Source organism: Nuphar pumila, chromosome 4, assembly GCF_984573655.1.
Source record: "Nuphar pumila chromosome 4, dmNupPumi1.hap1.1, whole genome shotgun sequence".
In the NCBI taxonomy this organism is placed as follows: domain Eukaryota; kingdom Viridiplantae; phylum Streptophyta; class Magnoliopsida; order Nymphaeales; family Nymphaeaceae; genus Nuphar; species Nuphar pumila.
This window is the reverse complement of record NC_143252.1, coordinates 121,566,289-121,582,215: the sequence shown is the minus strand read 5'-3', so window position 1 is coordinate 121,582,215 and position 15,927 is coordinate 121,566,289. Positions and strand designations below refer to the sequence as shown.

At 35.8% G+C, this 15,927-nt stretch overlaps 1 protein-coding gene across 1 annotated transcript in view; it reads left to right on the top strand.

Moving 5' to 3' along the window:
- Nucleotides 1–15,927, top strand: part of LOC149840853 (lysine histidine transporter 1-like) — a 26,818-nt gene extending 10,891 nt beyond the window's left edge. The window contains exons 3-9 of the mRNA XM_090003387.1: nucleotides 12,990–13,162; nucleotides 13,845–14,228; nucleotides 14,483–14,876; nucleotides 14,984–15,089; nucleotides 15,171–15,262; nucleotides 15,352–15,420; nucleotides 15,526–15,927. Of these exons, the coding sequence (XP_089859513.1) occupies nucleotides 12,990–13,162; nucleotides 13,845–14,228; nucleotides 14,483–14,876; nucleotides 14,984–15,089; nucleotides 15,171–15,262; nucleotides 15,352–15,420; nucleotides 15,526–15,624 (1,317 nt within the window). The 3' untranslated portion in view covers nucleotides 15,625–15,927. The remainder of the gene's footprint in view (nucleotides 1–12,989; nucleotides 13,163–13,844; nucleotides 14,229–14,482; nucleotides 14,877–14,983; nucleotides 15,090–15,170; nucleotides 15,263–15,351; nucleotides 15,421–15,525) is intronic.

Here is a 15,927-nt window from a genome sequence, read left to right as displayed (position 1 = left end):
CGAAGTAGACACTTGAACTTCTGTTTAAAAGATATTCATTAAGCATCCAGGAAGGTTGAAAAAAATGGGGAAGGAAAATATCTTTTCACATTTGTCTTCATTGAGACTGAAATCTTAACGTTTCATTAAGCAACAAAGGGTTCGTATAACTTAAAGAAGCACCGTTCATGCACCCATTGTAATTTAATTGAGAACATGAATTCAATTTCGGTAAATGGCAAGTTTCACAAAGTCATGTTATGGTGGAATCAGTTGATCCCTGATGTAAACAATATACACAAGTTTTTCACGGAGTATGAAATGACCATTTAGAAAAAAGATACTAAAAACTAAGGGCCCTTAATTAGTAATCGATGATAAACAAAATGTCCATAGACAGGATAATAACATTCCTCCAAGACCACATGATAAAATTCGTGACACATCAAACACGAGCTCGAAGACTCCTATATGTCCAATACTTTGTGTATCAACAACTTATATCAAATAGGAAAGCCTTAGGCTTTGCTCGGGAATGAACACTTAAGAGCATATTATAATTTTTTTTTAAAACCATTGGTCAGTCCCTGATCAATACCAGCCTCTACAGGTACCGACCCACGCCCATGTCAAACATCATACCTGACTGAGACCCTAATGAAGCGGCCTGTCTCTATGGAATTTTGTTTCCTCATGACCATTGTCATATATATATATATATATATATATATATATATATATATATATATATATATATATATATATATATATATATATATATATATATATATATATATATATTGTTTTTTTTGTGTGTTTGGATCTGACATTTGAAACAGGACTGACCCAGTTCCAATACGGCCAGGTTTGGTCCGTTTCAGTAGCGCAGGCGGGTGATGCCATATTAATGATGACTATATATGTATTCTTATTGGAACAATCACTGGAACAAGTCAGACCCAGCCCAGGACTGGTCTGATTTGGTTCAACAAATAGGCTCCGGTGGTGGTTTTGCATAAAATGATGAATACTCACCCCTTTAATGTAAAGGGTTCAAGTACCAGTGACACACGTCAAAGAAAACACCAAGCGAAATTTTTACAACATGAATTCAGTTTATGCGACAAGCAGACTCACTTGGCCCCTATAAACACAATATAGAAAACCGACTTGGCACAAACTTAGCTAGCCCAACCAAACCTACTAAGTAAAAAAAATCCATTATCATAATTTAAACGTCGGTCAAAGAACAATGAATAGAATCAATGAAATGCAGAACCCTTCTCGAAAATCTTAAATAAACGACAACAATTTCCAACCCTTTAACGTTTGTGTAAACTATACCCCTTTTTTTTTATACTTAAACCATGTTTAACTAAAACAATCAGACTCTGTCCCAAAGGGAACTGATCAGACTCCTTTTTGTATCTTGGTACAAGCGGATCAAACTCATGGATTTAAGTGTTACACATTTTTTTTCTTTTAAAACCTTATATAAGTCCCAGCCCTGATCTTGGTCTGTCCATATTTTGACCACCACTGATCTACATGTGGATTAATACCGCGAAACGTAGGCTCGGGCATACAGGTTCTAGTTTGTATGTATTGGATTACCTCGGATATTGTCAGATCAAAACATCGAAGCGGGTGGCTCGTTGGTTTGAACCGGGTACCTGCTCTGAACTAGACTGCACCTCTTTGATCCCTAATTCCACCAAGAAGGTTCAGACCTCCAAACATATGGAGGAAGAAGGAGATGAACAAGAGATAGAAGATATGGAATTTGGGAGAGAACAAATAGGGAGAAAGTGTAGAAAGAAAAAGAGAGATTTTAAAATGATAGGGGGGGGGCATGAGTCATATAGGGTAAAATACCTAATAAAGGAATGAAATGTATTTGCCAAATCAATGAAGGAACTCAATGAAAGAGAGATTACGTAGTTACCTAGTGAAAGATAATACAAGGTCAAAGAGAAGGCATCCAGAAAATAAAAGTTGAAGAGGACCCGATGGCCTTACCAAATCTTATAATGACACAAGACATAAAATGTGTGATAGTAATCCTCATGAAATCCATAAGTTTTTAAGTTTTCAGATAAGAATTTGACTTTGTATTTAGACAAAATCATGCACCAACCTCATATATATATATATATATATATATATATATATATATATATATATATATATATATATATATATATATATATATATATATCTGGAAACTCTCTCAATGTGAATGGTACCAGAGAGATTGTTTCCATATGGATGTAGGTTCAAATCACAACTTTGTGTGAATTCAAATTTTGCAATGGAGGGTTGTTCTAGGAACGACATAGCTGTTAACAAAAGGAGCTGATTGACCACGAGCCCACCACTAAAGCTTAACATGCAACTATGTTAGCTTGTCGTATGTTATAGGTCCTAAAGAATAGCAAGATGCCAATAAGGAATTAGATCAACAAATAAAAAAAGGAAAGCAAGAATGAATATAATGCTTGGATGGGTTCTTGTTTGGTTTTAAATTCCTAATTCAATTTAAAAATTTGAATTCATATTAAATTTCACTCAAATTAAAATTATGTATTTTAAAATTCAATTTAACTTTGAATTTAAATTTGGTTTCATCCCTTCTTTTTGACATGTAAATTAAATCTCAAGTTATAATTTTTTAAAATTTTTCTTAATCTAGAATATAAAATCTTATTAATTGCCAAGAATTCATAGGTATTATATTCAAAATCAATTTAAATTTCAAATTCAATTTTGTTAAAGATTCAAATTATTGTATAATTCAAACTTAAATTGACATCCAATTAAATCTTAATTTAAGTTTGAATCATACTCAAATCTAATTATAATATTCGAGACATTAAATTTGAATTAAATTCAAATCCGATTCAAATTCAGATTAAATCTGATTAAAACTCAAAACTTAATTCAGAATAAATTTTTGTGTGAAATTCATTCTTAATACAATTTGAAGCTCATATTATGATTTAAATCTCATCTTAAATTTTAAATAATATTTAAAGGTTTTCTTATATTTTTCGTAAACTATAAAAAGTTTGTGGGTTTGTACAGGCAGTTCAGGCCTTCATTAGAGACCTGCAACTATCTTGGTGAAGGTTTAATCCAGCTTAGAATGATGAGCGAGTGGAGAAAAAAGTTTCGGTATCATTGCATGAAGCATGTTTTCGATAGAGAATCTCTACTTTCATGGTGTTTGATTTCGAGATGCATTAGCATACCTTTTTTTTGATCCAGGGCTTGGATCTACATGTAATATATGCCTAGAACATCTATGGCTATTAGATGTACATGAAAAATATTTTTGAAAACACAAAACAGTATTTTAGAAGATCGGTTTTAAGAAAATTATTTGAAAATGACTAGTTTTGAAACTCTAAAAAGCAAAAATCGTGTAAATAGTTAGAATTATATTTTATTGGATTGTTTAACATGTAGCATGAATATATAAGGATGTTTTTGAGTGTTTTTTCATTGATCTTGATGCTGTAAATTTGTCTCTTGCATAAATCTTGTTTAAAGATACGCAAAAATCATTTTGAAAAATCTTTTGCAAAAAACGGTTGATGGTTTTCTTGTTTCATGTTAAAAAAAGTTAATCTGATTATATATGGTAGATTAGTAAATGTGTAGACTGATTAAACATGTTATTGCATACATAAACCATAACTAAATGTTTTAATATTTCTTGTGATTTTTGTATAGATGAAATTATATTTGAGATATTTCATGAAGGTTTTGTGATTCTTGAATGATGAATGTTAATGTTTTAGCAAGATTAACATAAATATGATCAAAGATGTATTGCATGTTGTTGTAAATATGTTTAGAGCATAAAAAATCATGATTATATGAATTTTACCACGATTCTTATTCTTGTTTAATAGATTTTATGTTCCCATCTGTTTCTGAAACAAATCGACATCTATGAAAATGAGGTCAATAAGTAAAATGAAACAAAAAATATTAGATTATTCTACACATCCAAGCCTTTAATTTAGAATCTTGTTTCATTTCGTCTGGTTTAGTTTTGAGGCCGAAACGTCAATTGCAACAGAGTATAGGTTTTTCACCCTGTCAGCGGGACTGTTCCGATCAAAGATTTTGAAAGCTCTAAAACCCTAATAAAAATTGTTTGAAATAAATTGTAAAAAACTTATGTGAAAATTAACATGTATAACAAAATTATGTAGACAAGATTTTGTCAAAAGATTTTTCTGTAAATCTTGAGAAATTCATCAAACCAGAATAAATTTTTGCAGTTGAGAGGATCTGTCTGATATTTTTTCTGAACAGGGTTTAGTCCCAGAATTTTGAGGATTTTATTATGATGATATTTGCAATTCTGTTTCTTGAACTATCCCTAAGATGTTGGGACAATCTTAGTAAAATATTGAGAGTTAAATTCGGTTCTTATGATTTTTGGTGGGTTTTTCAAAATCGGTAATAGGAATCCGAACTGCAGAGTATGACATGTGTTGAGACCTAGTTGTATTTTATATTGTGCAACATGTTTATTGATGCTTAAATAAGATATTTGACTAATATACATGTTAACTGGATGCATTTCAAGATTTATTGAATCGGGCATCAATAAATATGAATGATTAGCATATCTGTGTAAATGTATAATGATTGCATTATTTTATTGATTTTATGGTAGAGATTAATTGAAAGCTTGCATAGAATGACATGAATATTGTTGTATATGATCCCTAAATGTGGTTGTATATTTGCATTGACACGATTAACAAGTTAATTAAGAGAAGAAAACAAATTTATTTTTTTGTGGCTTATTGAGAGAGTAAGCTTGGTACTGACGGTTCTGTGGGATATTGTTTTAGCACAGAAGGTTGCTTTTGTTCCTCCATATATAAGACCCATAACCGGGGGAACTATCATGATTTGTTTGCGGTATGGTAGGTATGACTCACGAAGAAAATCTGATATATTGGGTTGCATGGGTTGAGAACTCTCTATATAAAATTATATTATCTTTCTCGAGTATGCATAGTGGGGGCGTCATGCAGGTTAATAAGACAATTGTTTGAAGATATAAACCTGAGTTGTACCTCAATACTAAGAGTGTGTGTGTTGTACTCATAGACAGATATTGGCAAGTGAAACACGAATATGAATTGTATATAGATAGAACATGACGTACATCATTTAAGCAAGAAAATGATAATTAAATATTAGAACCTATTCATGCATGAAGGACTCACAACACTAAAACGGTAAATTCATGCATCCTGTATATGTTCATGCATGTGCATAATTTATTGTATCATTAAAAATCTTAACATAAATGAATGTACATTAAATTGACTTGTTAGTATGATTTTATGTTTATTACCTGCCAATATATGTGTTATATGATTTATATATGAGGTTGTGTTTGAATGTATTATTATATCATGCATTTATTACAGATATATTATTTTCTACCAGGCTTTTACGAGTTTGACCCATTTTATGGGTTTTCAGGTAGGTTATGATGTACAATTGTGGAGTGGATGCATAATGCTTAGGTGGCGTTGAGAGTCTTTTCCTTTTTCAGGGATAGTTTAAAAAAATAATTATTATTATCAAAATACTCTAATATGTATTTTAAATTATTAAAATTGAATTAAATCTTAATGTTTACATTTTAGTTCAGTTATGATAATTGATTGTATTATAATTAGCCTAAAATCTTTAACTCAAAGAAAAAAGGTTGTTTCTGCTGTTTTGAAAAGAATACGGATCAAGTGAAACCATTTGCAACCGGGAGAATTCTCCCAAGGGCTACTAAAATGTTGATTCAGATGCATCCTGAAACTTCTACAAAAGTTGGGGCGGTCAGTTACCCCGGTCTCCAAAACCTGCGAGTGACTGAAAATCCATAGGAATCTATTGCTTACAGAAACTTTTTTACATGTCACTCGAGGCTTGTACCACCTTTGCTCTTCAAGGTAAGCTACAACTGTATTATGTTATATTTTTATATTAAGTTTTTTAATACATTAAATGTTACTATGTATATACAATCACTTCGCCTAGGAAGACAGAAAATCACTTTAAGTTTATGTGTAAGCATGATTCATTTAACAACTTGTACATAAGAAAAATTTCAGTATAATGATACTTTTTAACAATAATGACATGCTACACATTCGTCAACATGCTTCATGACAACAAATATTATTCGAACTTTGGATATATTCTCACTAAAATAATTTATTTCATAAATAACAATTTTAGACATTTTAATTTAAAGCATGTAGGGTTTCATTAAACCCTAATCTCATTATTGCACAAAAATCTTTATAACAAGCATTAAAGGCATACTAACCTGAATTGATGCATGCAAACAAGATTTAATGTATGTAAACATTGTTTAAAACATGCAAACATGGATCAGGGTATGCAGCTATTCATGCTAACATAAAAACATGTCTATAATTTCTGATACAAGTATTTAGAATATATTTAATATTTTAAATTACAAGTTTTTAGTATAATAACTTGATTTTTACGTAATAACTCGTGTATTGAGGTTTGGTAAAATGATTACTGTTGATAGCATTCTGGTAATTTTTTTTATCATATTAGATTATGTTTTTCTATGATTTTTTGAGCAATACTCGTCCTAAAAAAAACATTTTATGAATCTCGATTGTATTTATACAAAAAATCTAAAGGCTATTTTAAAATATTGGTATTTTTTATAATTTTTTTATGTAATAACTCAAATATTTGAAAAAAGTGTTGAACTCAATTTCTAGTTGTAAAAATTCTGATATGACTTTGGTTATGAATATTTTAATAAAGGTTTTTATGAAAAATGAGTGGAATGTCTATAAAGGGTTTTGAAAATTTTTGAAAGAATTTTCTTTATATAACTCTTAATTAATTAAGATGGTGAAAGAGACCCAGCCGTGCAATAATTTTCTTCCCTGGTGTTCCTATGATGGAGTGAAAACCTTGGATGACGGTCATGAGGTACTATGAGGATATTAACTACTATGTGCATTTGTTGTCCCAATCACGGTTGTAGGAAACTTTCCGTCACTTTGCCTGGGGTGATGTGTTGACTCAGATATAGTTATTAGTATACCAAGAAAGTGACATTAATTGTTGTGGATTTTTGTTGATGTCTCGACATTAGGTATCCCTAATATTTTGATGGACGGTAAGGATCGTGATATCGGTTGAAGAACATAATTGGCCCATTGGGTGACCCGGCCAAAAATCATTTGGGGTCTGTCCGTGATTCGGCAAGACTCATATGACTGATTTTTTCATATATTTTATAAATGAAATTTTCAAATAATAAAACATATATATAATATTAAAAAAATAAAATAAGAAAACATGCAAAACTCATATGATTATTCAAAAACTCACCACTTGGATGAGTTTCACTGGTTTATGTCGAGCTTTAACTGGTTATTGGTAATTTTTTGTTTTACTTCGTATCAGAATGCTTGGATCTAGTCAACGGTTTGGCTCAAACGAGTTTGCCAACTATGCCCTGACCCGGGGCAATGCCTACATGCAATCTGGGCACTACCCACCTACGCTCCGGGCTAGGGTGGGCAGTGCCTGATCGTTTGAGCATTTTTTCTGTGTCAAGGTGGGCACGTGCCCACCCTACCCACCATAATATCTTCGTTTCAGCTTTTCATGGTCCGGCTAATTTCATCCATTTCTAACATTTACTGGCCAATCTCATCCATTTTTTTTCTTTACTCATTTTTTTTAACAAAAAAAAAAGCTTTTCATGATCCAGCATTCTTTTTTCAGCGAATATTGATTGTTTTATTCATGTTTTTTGAAATAAGATGCCTTCCATTCTTTTTCATTATCTATTCGTGTAACATCCAGTTTTTCAAAACGTGCATTATTCCTTGTCTGATGTAATCCTTATAGAATCCGGTACGGTTGTTCTTATGGCAAATCAGATCGGATCCAATATCCCCACCTGAAGGTCAGATCCGGGTCCGAGTCCAAGACCCTAGAACCTGCAGATGTGCAGTGTCAATGTAGTTAGCTTGACTCTTTTGTGAGAAAATTCAATCAATATTTCTTTTGAACTTCTCATGTGTTTTTAACGAGAGAGAGAGAGAGAGAGAGAGAGAGAGAGAGAGAGAGAGAGAGGCTCATGTCCATAGTGACAAAAGTTTAAAATAAGTTTTTTAGGCAGTAAAAAAATGGCTAGATTTTGATTTTTTTTGGAAATCTTGCATTTTCCGCAAAATCTTGGCAATAAAAAATAAAAGAATATTTTTTAAAAGAAAATATAAATAAAAAATATTTCAAAATAAAAACCACACTAATTTTTCACGGTAAATAGCCATTTAAAACATAAATATTGTGTTTAAATTGTGATATTTGTGTTTTGTCGACAAAATCATGATATTTTGAAAATATTACGAGAAAATGCTGTTTTTAACTTTCAGGTAATTTCTCGTGATATTTTCACAAATCTCGTGACCTCAGTCTTAACTCCGAATAGCATCTCTAATGAGAAAGCGGTTGGGTCCCGTAGGGGTGCACCCGAAACATGCTCGAGCCAAGCTCGGCTTGGCAAGAAATATGTCTGCTCGAGCTCGGCTCGATCTCAGAGACGTGCTTGAACAACACTGTCCAAGCTTGACCGTATTTTGAAAAAAAAATTTGTTTTAAAGCTTCCAAAGGTGGGATTTAACACGCCACCTTTACAAAATTGTACAAAGCCTCACCACTCGAGAAAGCTATCCTTTTGTGATACAAGGGACCGAGAAAAGGTATGTTAAATATACACCGCCAGTCATTTTTTTATGAAAAACCTCTACAACTACAACTGACAGAATAAAATGTATATTCAGTAAGCCTAACAAGATGTCAACATTATCACCTTTTGGCAAAAAGCTCGTTAAGGCAAAACTTGATTTTCGTATCACAGATACAATAACAGACCGAGCCTAACCGAGCTTACTGCCTTGATCAAGCTCGGCTCGCTTATCTAGGCCGAGTTTAATATGATGTTCAAACTCAGCTCATTTATTTTTTTTACAAACAAGCTTGAACTGAGCTCGGGTTAGCTCGGCTCTTTGTGCACCCCTACTGCTCGGCTCGGGCTCATTGTGCACCCCTACCGTTGGGTTCTTACTCTTTGACCTAATACTTGACTGATGGCTTTCATGAGACCCCATCGCAGCAAAGACCAAGTTTACTGGGAGGAAAACTTTTGAAACAAACGAGATATGAAGGTCAAACTCGTAGCTTTACTCGAAGGGAAGACAAATTGAGAGGAGTCCAAGCACCCAAAACATCACTGCCTCAGCGGGGCAACAACTTTCCTTTATGCAACATCGCCTTCACTTTCTTTCCTACTCTTAATAGAAAATCAGAAAGGGAAACCAGTAAATTGGTTGGTGGCAAATACCAATGTTTCCTTCCATGCTCCACATTCCTCTACACCCTCTCCCTTGGTCGTTACTTTCCTTTAAATTATCTTCCCTAGTCCACACTTTCAAACAACTCTCTCTCTCTCTCTCTCTCTCGCTAGATGGCTACGCAGGGTCCAGTCTACCCCAACTATCCTCAGGTATGTCTTTTCTACTTAGGATTCAAATTCTTTGTTTTGTTATTGCTTTTATTTCTTCTTTTTTTCTCCGTTGGGCATGTTTAGAAGCGGGAAATTTCTAGGAAAATGCAACTCCGAGAGAAGTGGCAACTTTTTCTTTCATTCCAAGCAATAAAAATTTGTGGAAAGACAAATTTTCTAGTTTGCACTGATTTGGCAGTAACAATTTCTCTATATCAGAGGCGGGGATTTTTATTATAAAAAGTTATCAGTTTTGAGGGCAGCTGTTACTCTAATTAAAATATACGAAACACCAACATTTTTTCAACCTGTTTTTCTCATGTCACACAAACATGAGAATATTTTTTGTAGAGAAAAGTTCTCATATGACGACTTCTCTTAAGCAAAATTTTCTTTTCCTATGCTAACTTTTCCGGCTTCTGATCCTGCCGATGATTGGTAGAAGATGAAATGAGGGAATGGATGAGAGCCACTATGCAGTGTTTGGATGGGCAGGGACGTTGGAAGTTGGGAAAGAAATTCCAACTGTGCCTCTTTCTCTTGTATCTTTCAGATCAAGAAAAAAGAGGCATGGGGAATTTACCAATTTCCCCCATGATATTGTTTGGACTTTCAGATGTGTGATGATGGTGATCTATCAGAGTTGCATCAAGCTAGGGAAAATGTTTTTTCATTGTTGACAAGTCTCGGCCGTTCAAACTTCCACGAGTGTGCGGGTGCCTTTCACTGGTGGTTCTTGGACTTGGTGTCCGTGACCCCACCTTTAGTTTACCCACTTCGGCGGGAAACTTTGTCACGTGTTTGAACGCCATGGATATCAGACTTTCCTGAATCCAAACATTGCTATGGGTGTTCTAGTTTGTGTGTGTTTTTTTTCCATAGGTGTTTTTTTGTTGAAAGCATACTCTTTCCAGCATGATAAGCACATGCTGGTGCTGCATAGGCTGACTAATCGCAGTTGGCGTACTGGCATCTTGGACAAATGTTGAGCTTGGCTCTAGAGGTGGAGCAAGAAATCTAAATTAGGGTGGGCACAATATATAAACCACCCTGTAAAAATCAATTATTCATAGTTTTAGCTTCCATCTACGACAAAAGAGCATGTGAGAACCAGTACCATTAGAAGCCCAGTCCGCACCTGCACACTAAAAGTGTGGAATTACGTTGCACCTGATCCTCCCTACTTGGCAAACAGCTATTACAGGAAATTACTATAATTCCCAATTTTGCTAAAATTGTCGAAAGCCACACCGTGGTAATTAATTGTCCACAGCTGTAGTTTGCATATATAGTATGCCAGATTGTCATCTTGACTCAAATTTCTGAATTTATTAGTTTTGGGTGTCTCAGAGAGAGAGAGAGAGAGAGAGAGAGAGAGAGAGAGAGAGAGAATCAAAACTAATTTCCCCAAAAAAGAAGCTATTTCCTATCCCAAAATGCTCGTTTGATTCCTTTCTTTTTCAGGAAGAAATCAACTTTGTACACATTGCCGTTTTTAGTCAGAAGTGAGAACTGTGAAGGGATTATTTCCATATTCATGTGAAGTATTAGGGGTCTGAAATTATCTAAAAACAAATTTCTGGATGGCCATGTGACACTACATGAATTTCCGGAAATGGCCGCTGACAGCGGTTATCTTCCTTACTGGAAGGGATTGTTTCTAGTTTAATGGAATTGTACCAACGGAATTCCCCCTTAATTAGTTTGTGCATTCCCCTTTGTATTCCTTCTAGTCCCCTCCAAGATTACCCAAGTTTTAGATCCCATGATTTCCACTGATATGTTATTGGTCAATCATATGTCCAGTACAATTCAGATGATACATGTTTGGCCCCCTACAAAAGAGAGAGAGAGAGAGAGAGAGAGAGAGAGAGAGAGAGAGAGAGAGAGAGGTCTATCCACTTCTCATACAAGACCAACTTCATGAAATCCACGATTCCTGCTCATGAGTACTCCAATAGTATTCCACGCAGTTCACGAACTTGGTCACGTTCACCTTGCGCCAAAGACCATCAGTAAGTCTTTAGTCCCATAATGTTTACCTCAAAATAGGAAGTTTCTTTGAAAAATGCAACCAAAACCACAAAATAGGAAGGCGACACACGGCTAATTTTTAATTAGCCTACGTGCGGCCTGCATGTCCAACCTCGCGAGTTTAACAGCCTATCCCTCTTTGTATGCTCCAAGAACACTTAAGGAACGCTTGCCAACAATCCCACAACACACGGGAAAAGGACTCACTGGTTCACTTTATTGCTTATCACTTTCGTGTAATTCCCTCAATCTTTTCTCTCATCCTCCTTAATTCATGCAAAGGTCCGAAGGAGTCTTTTATGCAAGAACAAAAATTCCCCAACGGGTGGCCTAAGCCTTACAACATGTATCTCTCCAGCCACCTGCTCAACCCACCCCTGTGCAGTAACTTTCCCGCACACGCTAAGGTCACAGGACTTACCATAGCCATGAACCGGCTTCCAGCACAAATTAACTGCTACCTTCAAGCAGCCCTGTGCATGTCACCCCCAGCTTGTCAGCCTCAGGCTTGGCATGTGCACGCAGCTTCCTTGTGCTGCTCAACTAAGTGCCGCAGGCCATCATCGCATCATCTTCCCAAGGTCTACTGCGTTGCTTTGGCAACACGGCGTCACAGGCCATCCTCGCATCACTATCCCAGGGTCCACTACTGGGCAACACGGCGTCGCAGCTAATGCATGTGCGTTGCTTAGACAACCTTCCGGTCCTGACCTTGGCTTTAATACTTAAGCCATGATAAGAAACACCATCACTGTGCTCTCAACCTTCCAAAGGGACTAGGGTCATGTCAGCACGTCTACCTCGTCGCGAGCGCAAGACTCTGTCATCTCCGAAAGTGCCATGACAACATCCCTGTTACCACTTGCTGTGAGTGAGCAGCGCCACAGTTGTGTAACAGCCACTCCGTTGTCGCCTTCGAATCACCATGTTACACACGGCTAAATATAGAATGGCCATTCTCAAAATGTCCTGTGATTCTAGGGATACAGTTGTCATAGCCCAAATAAGAGTTGCACCATTATAAATGCATGATAAACCGTGCCTGTTAGTGGAGCGGATCTTAGCATTGGCCTGCTTTGGAGGAATCTCCTGCCGCCGGAGATTCCTTGACTTGCCGGAATCTTGACATCCACGGGACAGCAGATAAACCATCCCATTTGATCTGTCCGTGCTCATACAGTCCTATGTAGGTTTGTCAAATGTCAATGGCGGATTTCACTTGTTAATTGCTGATTGTAACATGCATGCTTATCACTTAATAGCAAATACCACCAATGCTAGTGCACCACAATATAATTGAGAGAGAGAGAGAGAGAGAGGGAGAGAGCATTCTCTATTTGTTTGAGCTCTGATAATGGTGCACTACTGTCAGAACGATAGCTTCAACCTGGAGAAGAATGATGAAGATGCCAAAGAACTTGACAAGTGGCTCCCCATCACTGCAAACCGGAACGCCAAGTGGTGGTACTCGACGTTTCACAATGTCACAGCCATGGTTGGTGCAGGAGTGCTTAGCTTGCCTTATGCCATGGCTGAGCTTGGATGGTACTGCTCTGTCTAATCCACAGTTTTCTCATATAGAATTCTTATTTGGAGTATCTAGAAAAAATATGGAGATTACTACCTTCCTAAATTTATCATGTGCATTATGAGGTGCATTGACTTGGTAGCAGTATGACCTCCTCTTATTGGAGCAAACCCTTCTCAGTCTTCTTGATAAATTTTTTTATGACAATACGGGGTTTCCAGCTCTCTTTCTTATAGCATTAGACTTTAGCCAATAACTTTTATCAAATAGAGAATCCCCATTGAGTGAAATTCTTTTATGTTTCAAGGACTCTTGTTTTGACATGGTGTCCATTGGCATAATTTCAGAAACAAGTTTCCTATATCATTCTTGTTTGGATTACTATGTCTCTCTTGTGTATAAATCTGTTTATATCTAACTTCTTGTTCCTGTATTTATAAGCAAATTTTTGGATATCAAGTCTTCATATTCCTATGCTGTGTAATTGGCCTTTTATCACTGGCCACTGTTGATAAAGCCACAGTTAATCCTTCAGCTAGATTGCTTTTCTTAGAGATAAGCCTTAAGGTGGGGCCAGTAACTTCCCCAGAGTTCTGCTAATTTCTTAAAGAAGTGTTCACAGACTTGAATCTTATAAGCACATTCTTTAGTCAGTTGAAAATTTTCTTGCTGAAACTTGACATGGCGTTTCATTTTCAGGGGTCCTGGTATTGTAGTGTTGGTGCTGTCATGGATCATCACACTCTACACACTGTGGCAAATGGTTGAGATGCATGAGATGGTGCCTGGGAAAAGGTTCAATCGATACCATGAATTGGGCCAGTATGCTTTTGGAGAGAAACTTGGTCTATACATTGTTGTCCCGCAACAGCTCATTGTGGAGGTCGGTGTAAACATCGTGTACATGGTCACTGGAGGGAAATCATTGAAGAAATTCCATGATACTGTCTGCCCGAAATGTAGCAGTATTCGGCTCACTTATTTCATCTTGATCTTTGCTTCTTGCCACTTTGTCCTTGCGCAATTGCCAGATTTCAATTCAATTTCTGGGGTCTCATTGGCTGCTGCAGTCATGTCTCTAAGGTATACAAGCCTCTGCTTATGTACTTCTTTGCATATGCTCAAATTCCACAGTTATGTATGAACAGAAAAATATGACAGTTAAATTTGAGCGTTTCTTCTGAAAAATAAGTTCACTACTGATAGAAACTGTTCAAATTCATGAACTTTGTTCTGCTCTATATAATGCATATATTCAGTCTTCATGCATTGAGTTGGAATTTGATTGCCTTTTGAAGATCATGAAATGATCCTTTCTTCTTTGTTTCTATGTCCAGTTACTCAACTATTGCTTGGGGAGCCTCTGTTCATAAGGGAAAACAAGCAAATTTAGACTATGGCCTAAAGGCTTCAACAACAGCAGGAAATGTTTTTGACATATTAAGCGCATTGGGAGATGTTGCTTTTGCTTATGCTGGGCATAATGTTGTATTGGAGATTCAGGCATCAATCCCTTCAACACCAGAAAAGCCATCTAAGAAGCCCATGTGGAAGGGTGTTATCTTTGCTTACATCATAGTTGCACTTTGCTACTTCCCTGTTGCATTGATCGGCTATTGGGCATTTGGGAACTCTGTGGAAGATAACATCTTGATTTCCTTGGAAAAACCACGCTGGTTGATCGCATTAGCTAACATGTTTGTGGTCATTCATGTCATTGGAAGCTATCAGGTGCTCATTTCTATTTGCATCCCATTGAGAATGACATCAGTATTAGAATTTTTTTGGTGATTATCCATGGTAGAGCTCATGTGTTTTTTTTTCTTATATGGAAATAGATTTATGCAATGCCGGTATTTGATATGATTGAGACAGTACTGGTGAAGAAATTTCACTTCAAGCCTAGTTTTGGGCTTCGCTTGGTATCACGTAGTGTATATGTTGGTAAGTCTGATTGCCTATAAAGGTTTGATCAAATATTGATAATCTCTGTTTTCTCATCTTTAGTTCTCTTTCTATGTACAGCATTCACATGTATTGTTGGTATAACCTTCCCTTTCTTTGGAGGGTTGCTTGGCTTCTTTGGTGGATTCGCATTTGCTCCGACGACATACTTTGTGAGCACAATAGAGCTTGTTATTTGGTTTCTCTTAATGGATTCATGAAAACCTGATTGCTCCAAGTCATACATTCTGCTCTTTTGCAGCTTCCATGCATCATGTGGCTAGCCATATACAAGCCCAAAAGATTCAGCTTATCTTGGTTTACAAACTGGGTATGGTTTACAAACCGTGTATGCTCTGTTACTAGTTTTCATCTTTTTTATTAACTGGTGAGGTTTGAATATTGTAACTAACTGAATTTTTCTTATGCACTGCAGATATGCATTATTCTTGGTGTACTGCTCATGATCATATCGCCAATCGGTGGTCTTAGACAAATCATTCTTAATGCTAAGAACTACAAGTTCTACTCATGATCGGTTTTGATGATTTTCTTTTTGAATGTCAAGTAGTAGCATCAAACAAGTCATAATAGAACTATTAGCATTTCAATAAATTTTCCCCACGTAAAGATGCCAATTGGAATAAATGTGTTAGCAGAACATGGTTTATTGCTCTAATTAGGGGTGTGCTTGGTCTGAAGTCAATTCAAGGTAGTCCTTTCAAGAACATTGCCATGGACTTCTAGAAAACAGTTTGCCATTGTTATGAATGTTGCATGCAGTCTTTTTCTTTCGTCATTTTTTTTTTTTTACATATTTAGTCTGCTTCTTGGATTC